Genomic DNA, 18,696 nt, shown 5'->3' on the forward strand with positions numbered 1-18,696 from the left:
AGACCTCACTCTGTCCCACATCCGGGATAGGGAGTGGTCACCAGGCTTGCGGAAGAACTTCAGACTGACCTTGGGGAAAAGTTCTCAGGACAGAAAGAAGGCAAAGCCATTATGAGAGCACAGCATGTGTGACTCCTGCACTTCAAGACACCCTGCCCACTTTATGAAATACTTGTTCAAGTCTCTTGCCCATTTTCTATACTGGATTTTGTCATTTTCCTATTGATTTGAAAGTGTTCTTTAAATGTTTGGAATATAAGCCCTTTCTCAGTTGTATGGTTAAATGTCTTCTACCACTCTGAAGCTGTCTTTCACTCTTTAATATTTAGATGAACAAAAGTTAATTACACTGTGGTCCCATTTATCAGGTGTTTCTGTTTTATATATCCTGTTTAAGAAATCTTTTCCTACCCTGCAAGATCATGAAGATACTCTCTCATATTTTCTAAAAGCTTGTTCTCGCCCTGTACATTGAGGCTTGTAGTCAGCCTGAAATTGGTTTTTATATATAGTGTAAGGTAGATGTCAAGTTTTTTGTTTTTCTACATGGAAAATCCAATTATTTCAGCATCAACTTTTCTAAAAATCATCCTTTCCGCACTCGACAAATATCACATTTGTCAAGTATTCATATTTGGGGTAAGTCTTTTTAGAATAGGGCAATTGAAAGATTTTTCCAAACTCAAAGGAGGAGGGGGAAGGATTCAGAGAAGAGGGACAGATGAAAGTTGACAGTAAGAGATGTCAGATAAAGCTCAGAATTTCTAAGAGTGAAAATTCAGGCAATTTTTGAAAGAACACTTTTACTAAAGGATGTTCCTTAGATTCCCAATTCAAGTTTCCTCCTGCCGGTGAGTAAGCATCAGTCTTGCCACAGGTGGTCCTCAGAGGCACAGAGCCCGTGCTTGGTCAGAAGACAGTTGGGTGGGACCCACCTCTGATTATCTTGAGATGGGGCTAGACAGGAAATGAGGCTCCACTCTGCACACACGCGGAGGAAGGCTGACCTGCTGCATGATCTGCCTGGAGAACCAGTCAGGTTTGCAGAGTTCATTAAATGGAGGTCAAAATTTGGGAAGTTTATGTAAGTTTTGGAACATTGACATAGACTTCTATCCCAGACTCTTTGAATATAAAAATTTTGAGGTTGGAAGTAATTATGCAAAGTAAAGAGAAAGAGTATTGCTTCTCCAACACACTAGTCGGAGAGGTCAACATGAATCACACTCAGGTTATTGAGTAGGTTTTCACATAGCTCAGGACCAGCTCGGCTGGAGCTATCCAGATGCTTTTTTTTTTTTTTCCTACAAGCGAATTAAAACACATGACAATAATCCGTTTTTGTGAAGGAGGTTTAAAAAATACATTCTCTACTCTTTCCTCAAATCTATATGATAACACTCAGACTTACTTCTTTCTAGGGGGAAACAGCCCAGATGACTGTAACCCATGTCACTTCCATGACATCTCAGAGGGGAAGGATTCAGGGATTTCTTTTTTTCCTTATTCAAGCATTCCTGAAATGGTTCCCTCTGAAAAAGAGGAACCACTTGCTCATCAGTGGTTAAGTCATTGGTAAGAAAACAGGAAATCATTAGCAATGTGGATCAATGTGGATATTTGCTGAGGGCTAAGGCAGAACTGTCTAATAGAAATATAGTGCATCCACATGTAAGTTAAAATATTTCTACAAGTCCATTAAAAATGTAAAATGAATGCAAATATTTTATTTAACATAATATATTGAAAATATTATCATGAAAGCATGTAATCAATGTAAAAATTGTTAATGAGATAGTTTACATTCTTTGTTTCATATTGTCTTTAAAATCCAGTGTGTATTTTACACTTATAGTACATGCCAATTCTAATGCTAAATTTTTATCAGAAACACTTGATCAGTATTTAGATTTCTTAACGTTTATAATTGAAAAAGTCAGATCATATGCAAGCTCCAAACGTACTTACATGTTTTCCAGTAAATGAACCTAGTGTCCATTTTTTAATTTAAATTTAAATTTGTTAAAATTAAATAAAATTAGCCTTCAGGCCCTCACTTGCACTAGTCACATTTCAAGTACTCAGTAGCCACATGTGGCTACTGACTATTGTATTGGATGGCTCAGGTAAGATCCATATTTTTTGGTTTTGGAGGACACACACAAAATCTGATTATCCCTGCCCTTGAAGGACTTGACCACTAAGTCACAAAATTAAAAGTCAAGTAACAACCTTGGATTTGTTTCTGTGAGATCAGTAGTAACATCCCCTCTTTCATTTCTTTTTTTTTTTTTTTTTTTTATTTATTTGTTTTCCCCGCAAAGCCCCAGTAGATAGTTGTATGTCACAGCTGCACATCCTTCTAGTTGCTGCATGTGGGACGCGGCCTCAGCATGGCCGGAGAATCCGTGCGGCGGTGCACGCCCAGGATCTGAACCCGGGCCACCAGTAGCGGAGGGCGCGCACTTAACCGCTAAGCCACGGGGCTGGCCCGCCTCTTTCATTTCTGATTTTAGTAATTTGTCTTCTTTTTTTCGCCTGGGTCTTTTTTCTGGATTTTGTTGGGAGGGATATTACTACTAGTTCAATCTCTTTCAATATAAGTCTGAAATTTCTATTTCTTCTTCAATCAGTTTAGGTAATTTGTGTGTTTTTAGGAATTTGCCCTTTTCATCCAGGTTATCTAATTTGTTGGCATACAATTATTCATAGTATTCTCTTAATGTCTTTTTTATTTTTGTAATAAAATGGTTATAATGGCCCCACTTTCATTCTTGATTTTACTTATTTGTATATTTTCTCTTTTTTTCTTTGTCAGTCTAACTAAAGATTTGTCAATTTTGTTCTTTTCAAGAACCAATTTATTCTTTCATTGATTTTCTCTACTGTTTTTCTGATCTCTATTTCATTTTTCTCTACTCTAATTTTTATTATTTCCTTCCTTCTGCCAGCTCCAGTTTAGTTTCCTCTTTCTCTGTTTTTTTTACAGTGGAAGATTAGGTTAATGATTTGAGATCTTTCTTCTTTAATAATATAAGCAATTATACCTATAAATTTCCCTCTGAATACTGCATTAGCTTCTTTCCATAAATGTTGGTATTTTTTTTATTCTTATCAAATTATCTCTTAATTACTCTTATGATTTCTTTTTTAATTTGTTGGTTACTTAGAAGTGTGTTTTTTAATTTTTACATATTTTGTAAATTTCCCAAGTTTTCTTCCGTCATTCATGTCTAATTTCATTCCACTGTAGTTGAAGAAAGTACTTTGTGTGATTTCAGTCTTTCAAAATTTATTGATACTTGTTTTGGCCTGATATATGGTCTAGCTTGAGAATGTGCCATGTGCACTTGAGAAGAATGCATACCCTACTGTTGTTGGTGGAGTGTTCTGTATATGTCTGTTAGGCCTAGTTGTTGTATAGCATTGTTCAATCCCTCTATTTCCTTACTGATCATCTCCGGTTGTTCTATCCATTATTGAAAGTGGAGTATTGAAGTCTCCAACTATTATTGTTGAATTGTCTATTTTTCCCCCTGAATTCTGTCAGTTTTTGCTTCATGTATTTTAGAGCTGTGAATGTATGTTTATAATTGTTAGATCTTTTTGATGAATTGACCCTTTTAACATTATAGATTCTCTTTGTCTCTAGTAACAATTTTTGTTCTAAAGTCTATTTTATCTATTATAGCCACTCAAGCTCTCTTTGGTTACTTAATGTAATTACTGATAAGGTAGATTTACACCTGCTATTTTGCAATTTGTTTTTTTTTATATATCTCATGTCTTTTTTCCCTTGATTCCTCCAATACTTCCTTCTTTTGTGTTAGATATTTTCTAGTGTACTAGTTTAATTCTTTTGTCATTTCTTTTAGTATATTTTTTTAAGTTATTTTCTTGGAGAATGTCCTAGGGATTAAAATTAACAAGACAATTTATAAATATCTAGTTAGGACTAATCCCAATTTAATTTCAATCACATACAAATATAGTCCCATTCTCTTCCCCCTCCTTTATGCTATTGTCATACAAATTACATCCTTATACATTATACGCCCATCAACACAGTTTTATAATTATTGCCTTAGGCAATTGTATTTTAAATCAGGTGGAAGAAAGAGGTTACAAACAAAGATACATTATATTTACCTGTGTAGTTATGTTTATTGGTGTTCTTTATGTGGATTTGAGTTACTGTATGGTGTTCTTTCATTACAGCCTGAAGGACTATTTTAGTATTTCTTGTAGGGAAGATCTACTAGCAGTGAATCTTGCTTTTGTTTATCTGGTAATATCTTCTAATTTTTGAAGAATAGTTGGCTAAATATAGAATTCTTGATTGACAGTCTTTTTCTTTCAGCACTTTGAATATGTATGTCATTGCATTGCCTTCCAGCCCCCGTGGTTTCTGATGAGAAATCAGTTAATCTCTGTGAAGATGCCTAGTATGTGAATATTCTCTCTCTTGCTGCTTTCAAGATTCTCTCTTTGCCTTTGGCTTTCAACAGTTTGATTACTCAACTTGGAGCTCACTAAGCTTCTTGAATGTGTAAATTGATGCTTTTCATTAATTAATTGGGAATGTTTCAAACATTATTTCTCCAAATATTCTTTTGCCCCTTTATGTCTCTCCTCTCCTTCTGGGACTGCCACTATGCATATGTTGGTCATATACTTGATGATGTCCCACAGGTCTCTGAGGCTCTGAATCTCTTTATTGATGTTGTCTATATGGTGAGACATTATTCTCATACTTTGTATATGGTTTCCTTTAGTTTTTTGAACATATTTAAAATAGTTAATTCAAAGTCTTTGTCTAATAAGCCTAAAATCTAGGCTTCCTCATGAACAGATTCTATTCACTGCTTTTTTTTTCTGTGTGTGAGCCATTATTTCTCATTTTTTTGCATGTATGTATCATAATATTTTGTTGAATATTTTGTTGAAATATCATAATATTTTGTTGAAAACTAAGCAGTTTAAATAATATGATATTATGATAATCATATAATATGATAACTCTGGAAAACAGACACCTCTCTCCTTCCCCAGGGCTTGTTGTTGTTGCTGTTTGTTGCTGTTGTTGTTATTGTTGTCACTGTCTGTTTTTTCAGTGACTTAACTGAACTAATTCTATATAGTCTGTATTTTTTGTCATGTGTGGCCACTAAAGTCTCTGCCCAGTTAGCTTAATGATCAGCTAAGGACTACACATAAATTTTCAAGTGCCTGGAACTAATAAATCTCCCAGTCTTTGCTGAGGGCTCTGTGTGCATGCTGGGGGCCTTGCCTTCAGTGTTCAGGCACGCAGTTTACAACTCTATGTTCACCTTTACTTCCTGCTTCTGTTGTGTCTCAAGATCAGCCAGAGATGAGAGCTTTGGTCCTTCTCAGGTCTTTCCTAGGCATGAACACAAACTTGGCATGTGCCTGGGCTTCTAGAGTCCCAAGAATGTCAGAGTTTTTGAAAGCCCTTTATAGATATCCAATTCCCCAGCTTTTCCTTTAAATTTTTGCCTAGCTTGTTGTTTTTTCCACCTATTATCACTACCTCAGGCAGCTGCCTGGGTTAAACACTTGCCCCCTTAGAAATAGTACTGAGTGAGATGTGAGTCAGATCAAATCAAGACAAGCTTTGTGAGTGGCATTTTGTAAGGAACTGAAAGACAGGTCAAATAATGGCAGTTATCTAGTGCCAACCCCATTTTGCCCCCTCCATAGGTTGCTAGGCTGCAAGTTTTCATTGTGATTACAGAGTTGTTGTTTTTCAAGGCTATTATGAGTCTTGGGGGAGGAGAATAGGACTAGGGAGTTAAGATACCACAAAGCTTGCTATTCTGAGAGTCAGTCATTTTACTTGAAAAAAAAACACTCTCTGGATTGTCTGAAGACTTTGCTTAATTTCCAGAGTCCTAAAAAGTTATTTTGACAATTTTGCCAGTGTTCTTGTTGCTTTAATGAAGGGGAGGAGTTTTGGAGGTCCTTATTCTACCATTCCTGTTCATGACACCAGCAATCTTATATTCAAACAACAGAGTCAGGCATGTCACAAGGGACTATGTATGATCAAGTGATAAATGGTTCTGGCCACATCTCTGGTTTCAGGGGAGTGAACATACCCTAGGCTGGAATGCATTGGATGATCAGTCATGTGTAGAGCAAGAACTAAAGTTTTGAGGCTTTCAGCCATCACTGTTGCCTTTTACCAAAACTGGGGAAAGAATTCAGGTGTCTAATGGTCACAGGAAAGGGAAAGGAGAAGAGGGAGATTAAATGCTATATTTTTCGACCATGAATGTCCCAAGAGAGATGCCCTCGTGATTCTAAGAGGCTTCTTTTGAGACTCTACATGTTGATTGCATGGAGTGAGATCTGGTTTGTTATCCATCTCTGGTCCTACATGGATTTCCATGCAGATGTCATGTCAGTAATAATTGGAAGCCCCTGATCAGCCATGAGAACACCAGTTTCAATTGGCTTATAAGGCAATATGTTCTGCAAGCACATGCCCAACCTGCAGAGGGTAGGCAGCAGAGTTTTTCAGGAAAATACTCTTATCTCAGTTATGACAGAACCAAGACTGGTAACCAGGCTCTTGCTGTTTGTTTGCTTGTTTGTTTCACTACTGATTATAAAATTTCCACTCCACAGTCCCTCAATTTAAAATGAGGGTGGTGGTACCTGTTGACCCATCTCCTCCAGACACTGTTGATGTTGATGAGACCTGAGCCGTGGTTGATGGCTAAACTATTATTTATCAAATTGAAAAAATCAAAGTTGGGAGTATTTGGAATTTTATACAGAACAGAGAATTGTGAGTATGAACCCCAAGTCTCTATCGTGCCACAGAAGTTTGGAACTCTGTCTTCAGATTGCAGATGTAGGCAGACATGGTGCAGCATGATTTCTGCTCAAAGACAGGATCCAGATTTGGAGGCAGCTAATTGCCCTCCACATGTGGGCTAAGGTGTTCGACTCAGAAGCCACTTATAGTCTTGGCACCCCTAATTGTTCTTTGTTTTTCCTTTGAAAGGAAGTTTTTAAAAAGATGGTATGTAAAAGTTCTGGTCACCAACTCCAATGTGTGAGGGATGGCACCTAGCACTTGCTCAAGTGTCAGCAACTGCCAATCAATTCATTTAGTTGGGGGATGCTATTTTGGTGCAGACCAAACAAAAATTTGAAATTCAGGTGTGAAGTTTGCCTCTTCTAATAGAAAATACTGGAATCCACTGATGGAAAAACCATGAGAGATGTCAATATGCAGCTTTGAATTGTTATCATGTCAGCCAAATGTAAAACCTCAAGTCCCTTAGGTCCCTGCCAGACTCGGGGAGCTCAGCTCCCAACATCTGTGTCACTTCAAAGGACTTCATAGAGTTATTTTCAAACATTTTGGTTCATTCTGATCCACTTATTTAGTCAAATGCATTTCTTAAAAAATTTTTATATACTGTAAATTTATTCTAAGTGTTTCTAATTAATTTACATTTATTTAGTCAGCACTCTATGGAAAGAAATGCTTGATGGCCAAGGTGATTTTAGAAATCACCAAAAAGCAACTTTTTTCCTAATGTGAGCAAATGCAAATGCCTCTGACATAATGATGTAGCCTTTTTAAGTGCTTCACTATCAACTGCTCTGGCATAAAATAGTCCAGTTCATAGTAAGGCTAATACTTACAGAAGTGACCATAACTCCGCAAGATAGCCCAAGGGTAAGGTAAGCACAACCAACCCAGGCTTCACCCTGCAGGTGATTCAGGCTTTGGCATAAAAGCACCTTTACATAAACAGGGCTGGAGTGTGGCTGCAGCATGGACCAAATGTAGGCTTGAGGTCAATGTCACTGAACTTGCAAGAAGGTCCCAAGTAGTGATACCCACTGCACAAGAGGACGATGGCAAAAGCAAAGCAGGATTTGGAATAGCTTAGGGGCTACTCAAGAGGATACAACGTGAAGTTACAAGATGAAAGCATCGTTAATGACATCCAATGTCTCTTGACACCACCTGTGTCTCTCCCTCCCTATTTCCGTTTTCCTCCTTCTTATTCTGTCTTACTCCAATAATAGACTTTAAGAAAGATCTGAAGCCATGTTTCCTGCTCTTAATTTTAGAAATAAACCATTTAGTGACTTATCTTATCAAATTGCTTCACAGGCAGGTGTTATTATATTCTTCATATCTTTTTGTACATTGTAAATATTAGAGAGCATATAATGTTTCTTAATCTCTTGACCTTTGACTAAAGATCAGAAGCCCTACAGGAAAAAGGCTTCCCACTGCTGGCCTGATGGGCCCGTGGTGAAAGTTTTTATGAACAAAAACCAATCTATAGTCACCTTGCAGCCTGAATTTTGATCCCTTCAGACAAAGTGGAGATTTGTCTGCTAAAAACAAATCAGAGAAGGAAATGAAACTGGGGAGAATCTTAGTTTTGATTGATAGATTCAAGGAATTATATCCTTGTTTCTTAATTTTTTTCTCAACTGTAGGAAAAGGTTCTGCTGGTAAGAGCCGTTCCAATGCTCCCAGGACTAAACAGGTTACATCTTTGGAATTTCAGACACAGCCAAGTTATTCCAATTAATCTATGGAAGTACTATCTTGAACTTTTTAGTAGTCCTTATCACGACTATAATTAAATAACCAATTGTATAATTTATGGTTGACAGCTTTTCCTCTAAACTCCCTGAGGACAAGAACCACATGTGCAATGCCCACCAAGCAACACAGTGTCTAGCCCACAGTATATCCACAATAAATATTTGTTAGAGGAACGAATGAGAATGCCTGGGATGGAGCCCCAGGGAAGTGTACTTGTATAACATTAAGGGTTTAGTGCAAAGGTTGAAATCGTACAGGAAAGGGAGAAGGAGAAGTCCAGGAGGCAGGAGGAAACTAGTAAAGTGTGCTATCACAGAAGTCAGGGACAGGAACATTCTAAGGAGGCAGTGGTCCACTGTGTATGATGAAAACTGGATTTAGGGACGTGGAGACCACGGATGACTTTGTCAAGAATGATTTTCCTGGAGGGGAAGAAGTGGAAACCATCCTGGAATGGGTTGAAGAGTGCGTATGAGGCAAGAAACGGAACCAGTGTCTTAGTCTATTCAGGCTGCTATAACAAAACACTGCAGGCGGGTGGCTTATAAACAGCAGATATTTATTTCTCACAGTTCTGGAGGCTAGAAGTCCAAGATCAAGGTGCCAGCATGGTCACATTCTAGTGAGGGCCCTCTTCCTGGTTCACAGCCAGCCTACTCTCACTGTGTCCTCATGTGGTGGAAGGGGCTAGGGATCTCTGTGGGGGTCTCTTTTATAAGGGCACTAATCCCATTCATGAGGGCTCCACCCTCAGGGGCTAATCACCTCCCAAATGTCCCACCTCCTAATACCATCATCTTGGGGGTCAGAATTTCAGCATAATGAATTTGGGGGGACACAAACATTCAGACCATAGCAACCAGTAAGTGAAGATAGAAGATTGTTTTCTTTTTTTTTTTTTTGTAAGGAAGATCAGCCCTGAGCTAACATCCATGCTAATCCTCCTTTTTTTGCTGAGGAAGACCGTCTCTGAGCTAACATCTATTGCCAATCCTCCTCCTTTTTTTTTCTCCCCAAAGCCCCAGTAGATAGTTGTATGTCACACTTGCACATCCTTCTAGTTGCTGTATGTGGGATGTGGCCTCAGCATAGCCGGAGAAGCAGTGCGTCGCTGTGCGTCTGGAATCCGAACCCAGGCCGCCAGTAGTGGCGCGCGCATACTTAACAGCTAAGCCACGGGGCCGGCCCAGAAGATTGTTTTCCAATGGGAAGAGAAAGGATGCTTATCTATGAATTCTTGGCTTCAAGGCAATAAAAAATTGATAAAAATGCAAATCTTCGAGAATCAAGGGAAGGAGGGGTTGAGTAAGCTGTGTGTGGGGAAGCGCAGAGCCCAGTCCTGGCCTGAGTCGGGAGTCCAGGCATTGCCATATTATTGCTCTCAGGATTAGCTTCTCCCTGGGTGTCTTGAGATTTCTCTGGTCTTCTCTCTATCAAATATATAGTAGAAGTTCTTCTGGGCATGTCTTCCTCTATTCAAACAAATCAGCTTAAATCAAAGAAAGGCAAGAAACAATAACAGAAAATTAGAGCCAGGCTGAAATAATCACACGTTATCAAACTCAAATTACCAGCACACATATCAAAAGCTACCATAAGAGTGCAAGGCAACCGAGCAGGAGGGGGGCAGTGATGCCTTGGAATGTATGATTCTACATTTACATGACTTTTAGCTAGCCCAAGTTCTGGAAACTCTGCATGTAAAAAAGAAATTAAAAAATATACACAAGTGGATTTGGAGAAATTTAACTCCACTATTGGTCTTGACTTGGTTTAGGGTGGTGATTAGCAGACCACTCCATTATAAAAGCAAATTTCTCTCTTTCTAATTAGTAAGTAACCACTGATATTTCAAGGCTATGTGAATATCCAGTTCCCCAACACATTTCACCCAACGGTTTTAGCATCCATTGATGACACTTTCCTGAATTAATTATTATTTTGAGAGCTGCAAAATGATGATTTTCATTTCTTTAACATTCCTTACCTCATATTCTTCTGAAAAGAATAGATTTCCCTTTTCTTCATCTTTCTCTTTCTTTTTGAGTATCATTATGGAATAACATTCTCTTTTATTCGATCTCTTACAATCAATTACCAACATTATTTGTTTCTTCCAACAATTTATTATGAAAATTTTCAAATACACAGAAAAGTTGAAAGAATTTCATAGTGAACACTTATATCCCCACTACCCACGTTCTGCAATTAATATTTCACTATACTTGCTTTCTCACTTATTTATTCATCCTTGCTACCCTCTATCCACCCATCAGTCCATCTTATTTTTTGACACAAGTAAGTTGCAGATATTATTCATTTTTTTGACTTTTTGATGCTCCATTTTTCCCAGTCTTCGCCAGTGGTCTCAGAATTCTTTTTGACAAAAATTGAATTATTTATTTGATATAACCACCCCAGACAATATATGAAGCAAACATTTAGTTAAAATTGAGGCTGTGGTTTAGCCTATTATTGCTTTTAATTAGGTTCCTGCTTTCAGAGCTGACAGACCGCCAGAATCAGAAGTGGGGCCAAGCCTTGGCCTTCACGGCAGGTGTATCTTACAGCCTAGAGGGAGTGGGGCCACCAAGTGGACATTTCACGCAGCAACCACTGGTGTCCAGCCTACAGGAGCCTGTCTATTCTGGCACCAGAATTAACATTGAAAGCTAATCTGCATTTCATCTTCTAAATATCACCCAGGACTCTGATGAATTCTGATGGAAAAAATGACCACTTTTAGATAAATCATATGACATCAGCCTCAGAGACAATTAAAATGCAAGATGCTTAAACATCATTCATGTGCTGTTTATTTCAAAAATCTATATGAACATGATGCTAAAGCCTATATTCCTGGGGATTATTTGCTTTTCCCTACGAGTAGATTTACTGGATGATAATATGGATGGATCCAGAAGTGAAACCAAGATATCCAATTACAAATAAGAAAAAAGGTCCATAATGTCCCAGACGTATCTATTCATAGCTGATTCATAACTAAGAGATACATTCAGGTGTGGGAAGGGCAGGGGCCTGAGGGGAAAGGGGCACATTCCACTCCACAGACCAAGAGGATGTAGAACTTCTCGTGTGAAATGGATGTGAAGATGCGAAAGGACCCTCACTACATGGAGTTAATACATACAAGTGGGAAAAAGAATTCATATCTGTTGCAAATATCTCCAAATATCATTTACGTCCGTGGCTTTGACATTAAGGTAGTTATTAGAACTTCCCACTGGACTTTGTTGGTTTTTTTTTCTTGTTTTTTGATGTGTTAATAAAGCTGCGTATACGTTATTCTATCACAAATTAGTTTTAATATTTTAATAATTGTATTTAAATGTAATTGTTTTCCTTTTAATCATATATATTTAGTTCTACGTATTTTAAAACATCTGAAAGGGGGCCACAGGCTCCTCCTGCTTTAGGACACTTCCCAGAAGTTGCACATCTCCTCCGTCACGGTGGAGAACATAGTCACAGCCACAGGGAGGTTAGGAAATGTGCCTTTATTCTGGAAAATCTCAGACCCTGCTAAAATTCAGAGTTCTCTTTCTAAAGGAAATGGGGAAGAAGAGGTACTGGGGACAGCTAACAGTCTCGGCCATGGTACATTTTCTATTTGGGTTGCAGAGTTCAATAGATGTTCACTAAATTCATATTATTTATCTTGGTCTCCCTTATCCTTACTTTTGCCCACTCGATCTGTTATAGACCGAAAGGTTCTCCCAACCTCTTTCCAAATGAGTTTCTAGATATTTCTCTTATCTTTCCTTTATGTTAATCTACGCCATTTGTCCATAGATAGCCATGCTTCTCAGAGTGTGAGATCGTACTCTGACGATTGCTTCTTTTTGGACACAATTGCTTTTTTGGTCCTATATTCAGGTTGCTTGAGATCATGACCCCTGCAGGTTTACCTTTCTGAGTCATTTTCAGTCTATGGCTGTGTTTGTTTATTATTCCATCTGACTCCATCAAATCCATTGCTGATTTTCCAGATATACTTGTTTGTTCCTAGCTCCTCTCGTCATATTTTATGTTGTGCATTTTAAAAATCTTTCCATTGTATGGTTTGCATTTTCTTCATTTTTGTTTGGTTTCTTCTGAAGACTTGTATTGTTTTGTTTTAATGGTTCCTTTCATAACCAGCTTAAGGTTATGAGTAGTAATCACAAAATTAGCATATTTTCCACTTTCCATTATTTTCTTTCCTTCTCTTCTACCACTTAATTTTAGCTGAATATGTATCTTTGAGTGTCTACCTTTCTACCTTAAACACTATTACTTATAATCTCTTTCAGCTCCTAGAAATTCAAATATGAGGAAACTGGTCTATTTACCCTACCATCTACATTTTCTCTTCCTTCTCCTTCAAGTAGTGTTCTGATTATCTTTTCTACATTGTCAGGCGTTATGTTTATAATTTGTTCTGGAATTAGCATCCCTGGAGTTGTTTTAGATTTAAATTTATTAAATAGATTCAAAACATACTATCATTCCTTTTGTCATAACTTCTCCATTTATCATTTGTTTGGCTGAAGCTCTTCCTCAAGTAGTTTCTACAACAAAGCTCATAGAAAGAATCTTCTATGAGTACTTGCATGCTTAAATTTATTTTTGTAAATCTGATGATTATAAGCCTTGTCTAACTTTTCTCCTTTAGATACAGAGCTCTGCCTCTTTCCCCTTTTCCTTACATCCTATACTTAGAGATTCCCTTTGCCCCTGGCTCACAAAGATCATAAGGGGAGAATGTTATCACTGTTCTGTAACCCTGACTCCTTGCACCAAATTCAAATCTCCCTTCAGGGCACTCAGAGGTGACAGAGAATTGCATCAGGGAAGTGTGACAATGAGCCCCAGGCTGACCAGGTGGTTTCCTGCCACAACACTGCTGTTCCTTACTGAGTCTATAAACCCACCAGGCCAGCAAGAAAAACAGGAACATCTCATGGAAGAATGGTCTAGCCAGTGCCCATAACTCACATCCAGGATCCCTTAAACCCAAGACTTGAGGCAGAAGTTACAGGAGCCAGGAGGATTGGGAGCAATGGGAAAGCTCAAAGGCTGCAGGAACACCACCTTTGAAAATGCACTTGTTCCAAGGCAAAGCCCATGCAATTTGGAGGAAAATATAGAGAAATGGCCTTAAAATATTTGACATTTGTAGAGTTTAAAAGTAAAAAGGTGAAAAAAGGAGAGAGAGAGGAATGATCTCAAGCAATTGAAGAGATCAGATTCATGAAACAGAGGTTCACTTTTACAAGCCAAATTTCAACAACAGAGAACAAAGTGACTGTAAATGCTCCAGGACAAGGAAACCAGTAGTAACCTAAACTGTACAATCAACATAAAAGTCAATGAGCACTCACTACATGTGGCGCTAGAACAGCCCCACGGCCCCACAAGGTAGGTGAGGAATCTGACATTCCCATGAAGCAGGGTATGGCGCCTCAAGAAATTAAGGCTGGATTTGAACCCAGGTGGGACCAATGGAACCCAAGCTTTTCATAATAACAGAATACCAATTAATATAGATAATTTATCAATATTCCAAAAAGCAGTCACCCTCAGGTTTATGATGAGCCACTTTCTATGATCTATTTGTATTGCATTTTCGAATTTTAAGTTACTATTTGAGGCACTTGCTCTAGTCTAGACCCATTTTGTGCTTAGAGAAATGGATACAGAAAGATCACTTAAAGAATCTCTGAAAAAGAACAGAAACAGGAGATGTATTTCTGACACCTTCATTTGGGCACTGAAGGCTTAGAATATTAGAACATAAGGTAACTGTCTTGGAGAAGTAGAGAAAGCTCTCCTGTACTATTTGGTCTCTACTTAGTTACAGAGACACTGTTTTAACTGCTACTATGATCAGCTCAACAGCCCCTAGGAATACCTTCTCCATCCATTCAGAAATGGTTACTGAGCACATCCGTGCCTGGCACTGTGCTATGCACATGGTATTCAGCAGACAGTATTCACGGGACAGAGTATCTGGCTTCCCCACTTAGACCCCAGTGGGTATAAATGTACAGTATAGATTTACACAGTCCCAAGTCCAACTGACATCATCACAGGCCCATTTTTGTCACAGGCGTTGGGACTTTGACATCTGTGGTGACATTTAAGGCATCACCCCTTCTCAGAATGCACCACACTGACTGCTTCTAGCAAGACTATGTGAGTGTCAGGCTCTAGAACCAGTTAAAGATCGTCATAGCGACTCCTCGGGGTCCTTGTCAACATCACGTTTGCCTGCTGGGCAATTCCCATCGTCCCATAAACCTACATGATCTCCACCCCACCAAAGGTCAGGATGAAAGTCTCCTCGGGGTGACGGTGTCTGTTCTCACCCAGGCCTCAAAGCCGGGCTGTGCCCCCTCAGCAAGGCCAGTCCCACGGTCAAAGCACGCCGGGCCAGAGCAGTTCCTACAAAGAAGATAGAAGAAAAGGCCTCCCTGGTGCAGTGATGTCGAGTCTGCAGCAGAGAAACCCCGGCCACGAAAACTGAGACATGGAAGCCACGTTGTGCAATCAGGGCCACAGGGGGAGGGAGAGGTGGAGTGGGTGGCGCAGACACAGTTGGAAGAAAAGACATCAAACTAATAATGGAGACAAGACATGTCCACAATTGAAGGAGTGCCCACTCATGTTATATAATTTTTTTTCGTGAGGAAGATCAGCTCTGAGCTAACATCCATGCCAATCCTCCTCTTTTTGCTGAGGAAGACAGGTCCTGGGCTAACATCCTTGCCCATCTTCCGCTACTTTATATGGGACGCCACCACAGCATGGCCTGACAAGGGGTGCATCAGGTGCGCGCCCGGGATCCCAACCCCAGCCGCCATCAGCGGAGCGCGTGCACTTAACCACTACGCCACAGGGCCGGCCCCTACCACTCATGTTATTTAAAGGATAGCATCTACTTAAAACCAGTCTATTGGGTGGGAGGGCCACTATTCTGGCTTGATAAATGACCACCAGAGCCCAAATAGAGATTAAAAGTGGCCACAAGCATTTTAGGAATATTTTAGCACCCTGTCATTTCTACTCTTGTCTTTTAGTATCTAGAATTCAAATCAGCTTTCTTCATTGAAAGGGAATTTAACCTGTAGGTGTGCTACTACATCCTTAGACATTCCCAAGGCCAAAGGGTCTTGGCCCAAGGGCCAAACACGACAGGCAGGATACAGTCTGGGGTGGGACAGTCCCAGTTCAGATCCCATCTCGGCTGTTCCTGGTTGTGCAACCTGAGTCAAGTGATTGCTTAGCTTTGCCTTAGTTTCTTCATCTGTATAATGGAGATCACAGCACCCACCTCACAGGCCTCTTAGGGTCAAATAGAGAATTTTTAAAGGGTTTAACCCAGTGTTTTGTGCCTACTAAATATTGTACCAGTCCAGGTGCAAATAACAGCAAAAACCAAAAGTAGCAAGAGAGAAGTCTGTTTCCTGCAGATAAAAGTCGGGCAGTGGAAGGACAGACCCAGAGGGGAAGTGCTGCTCAAAGTTTTCGGGACTTGAGTCCCCCCATCTCACCACTGTGACGTCACCAGGGCAGGGACCTTGTGCTCATGGCCCAGCTGGGACCATCCATGTACCAGGGCATCAGGCTGGAGGAAAGGATGAAAGAGACAAAGAGCACCCATCTCTGAAGGAGTGTCCCCAAGCTGCCCCACTCAGGGCTCCACTTCTGTTCGCATTTCATGGGCCACAATCTAGTTGAAAGAGAAGCTTGGAAACGTAGCCTTTATTCTGGGTGGCCATGTGTTCAGCTAAAATTCTATCGAGTGGGACGCCACAAATAGATAGGGGGAGTGATTTCAGTAATTTCTTATGTTCTAGAAGTTACATGGTTTAGAAACTGAATGAAAGGAAGAAATTCAGAAAAAGACCTCTGGCCATCTGTACTCCCTGTAACACCCACTGTGGATCTGCACTTACTCGAGCAGCTTGGAAAGTGCAAGATCAAACCCCAGGCACAATGCACTCCTGGCTCAAGGATTTACCCCTCAGAGGGGTCTCAATCCAAGGTTGAGTACACGCAGCAACTAATGCTCACTGGGGAAATTAAAAGTGGCGTGCTGTAAACTGCCTAGAAATACCCATACACAACACCCACAACGTTGTTACCCATTCGGTGGAGCGACAGGCTTGCATATGGAACAAGGTCACGGGTGTAGTTCAGTGTACTAAGGTATCTAGTAAGAAGAAATGCTAAATAGATGGAAGGAAACAATGCACTAAGAAGTCAATATAGACCACCAATTCTGGCCCTATGACTCCCATTTGAAAAGAAGCAGGGAAGTAAGTGTTTTAATAATCGTTGTTCAGGCACAAATCAACACCCACAACACCTCCTTTATTTCTGTTGGAAATCCTCAAATAGAAAACATTGTTCTTCCTGAAAATGCTAAAAAGCCAAGGCGTGTACTCTACTGGGGGTAAAACAATCCCATTCCATGTTACAAAATACATCCAGGGGTGCTCTTGTTACCACTTACGCCCACTTTACCCTCCCCCCCAACACACACACACACACACACACACACACACACCCCTTCCTCTTTTTTTATTTATTTTTTGCATTCATTGTTGGGTATATTTTATTTACAATTATTCATTCTTTCTTGAAATCTTTTAGAATCACCTTGATTAAAATCATTACATAAAATAATCTTGACTGTATTTGTTACACGTGGCAAAGAATAATTTAACACTTCATGAATATGTTTCATTGATGCACAAATGGGAGAAGCACACTTTGCCAAAAGCAGTACAGGAACTTAGTTCAATTGGCTGCAGTAGCACTTTATTTATTTATTTTTTCTTTTCATCTTTTTTTTTTTTAACTTTTATTGTGGTAACATTGGTTTATAACATTGTATAAATTTCAGGTGTACATCATTATACTTCTGTTTCTGCATGGATTACATCATTATCTCATGTTCACCACCCAAATACTAATTACAATCCATCACTGCACACATGTGCCTAACCATGCCTTTCACCCTCCTCCCTCCCCCCTTCCCCTCTGGTAACCACCAATCCAATCTCTGTCTCTATGTGTTTGTTTGTTGTTATTATCTGCTACTTAATGAGTGAGATCATATGGTATTTGACCTTCTCCTTCTGACTTATTTCACTTTGCATAATACTCTTCATGTCCATCCATGTTGTCACAAATGGCTGGATTTCATAGTTTCTTATGGCTGAGTAGTATTCCATTGTGTATATATACCACATCTTCTTTATCCATTCTTCCCTTGATGGGCACTTAGGTTGTTTCCACGTCTTGGCTCTTGTAAATAACTCTACAATGAACAGAGGGGTACGTGTATCTTTACACATTGGTGTTTTCACATTCTTTGGATAAATACCCAGCAGTGGAATAGCTGGATTGTATGGTAGTTCTAGCCTTAATTTTTTGAGGAATCTCCATACTGTTTTCCATAGTGGCTGCACCAGTTTGCACTCCCACCAGCAGTGTATGAGAGTTCGCTCCTTTCCACATCCTCTCCAACGCTTGTTGTCTCCTGTCTTGTTAATTATAGCCATTCTGACAAGTGTGAGGTGATATCTCATTGCAGTTTTGATTTGCATTTCCCTGATAATTAATGATGCTGAACATCTTTTCATGTGCCTGTTGGCCATCTGTATATCTTTGGAGAAATATCTGTTCAGGTCTTTTGCCCATTTTTTAATTGGGTTGTTAGTTGTTTTCTTGTTGAGATGCATGAGTTCTCTATATATTTTTGAGATTAACCCCTTATCAGATGTATGGTTTGCAAATATCTTCTCCCAATTGTTAGGTTGTCTTTTCGTTTTGTTGATGGTTTCCTTTGCTGTGCAGAAGCTTTTTAGTTTGATGTAGTCCCATTTGTTTATTTTTTCTGTTGTTTCTCTTGCCCAGTCAGACATGGTGCTTGAAAATATATTGCTAAGACCAATGTCGAAGAGCATACTGCCTATGTTTTCTTCTAGAAATTTCGTTGTTCAGGTCTTACATTCAAGTCTTTAATCCATTTTGAGTTAATTTTTGTGTATGGTGTAAGGTAATGGTCTATTTTC

General features: G+C 39.4%; 1 protein-coding gene across 1 annotated transcript in view; it reads left to right on the forward strand.

The window, feature by feature from the left end:
• Positions 1 to 8,972: 8,972 nt before the first annotated feature.
• LOC101397373 (solute carrier family 28 member 3-like) overlaps positions 8,973 to 18,696 on the forward strand; it is a 31,670-nt gene continuing 21,946 nt past the window's right edge. The window contains 1 exon segment of the mRNA XM_087444197.1: positions 8,973 to 9,077. Coding sequence (XP_087300323.1) covers positions 8,973 to 9,077 — 105 coding nt within the window.

This window comes from Ceratotherium simum, chromosome 20 (genome assembly GCF_057802395.1).
Source record: "Ceratotherium simum simum isolate JZ-2026a chromosome 20, ASM5780239v1, whole genome shotgun sequence".
In the NCBI taxonomy this organism is placed as follows: Eukaryota; Metazoa; Chordata; class Mammalia; order Perissodactyla; family Rhinocerotidae; genus Ceratotherium; species Ceratotherium simum.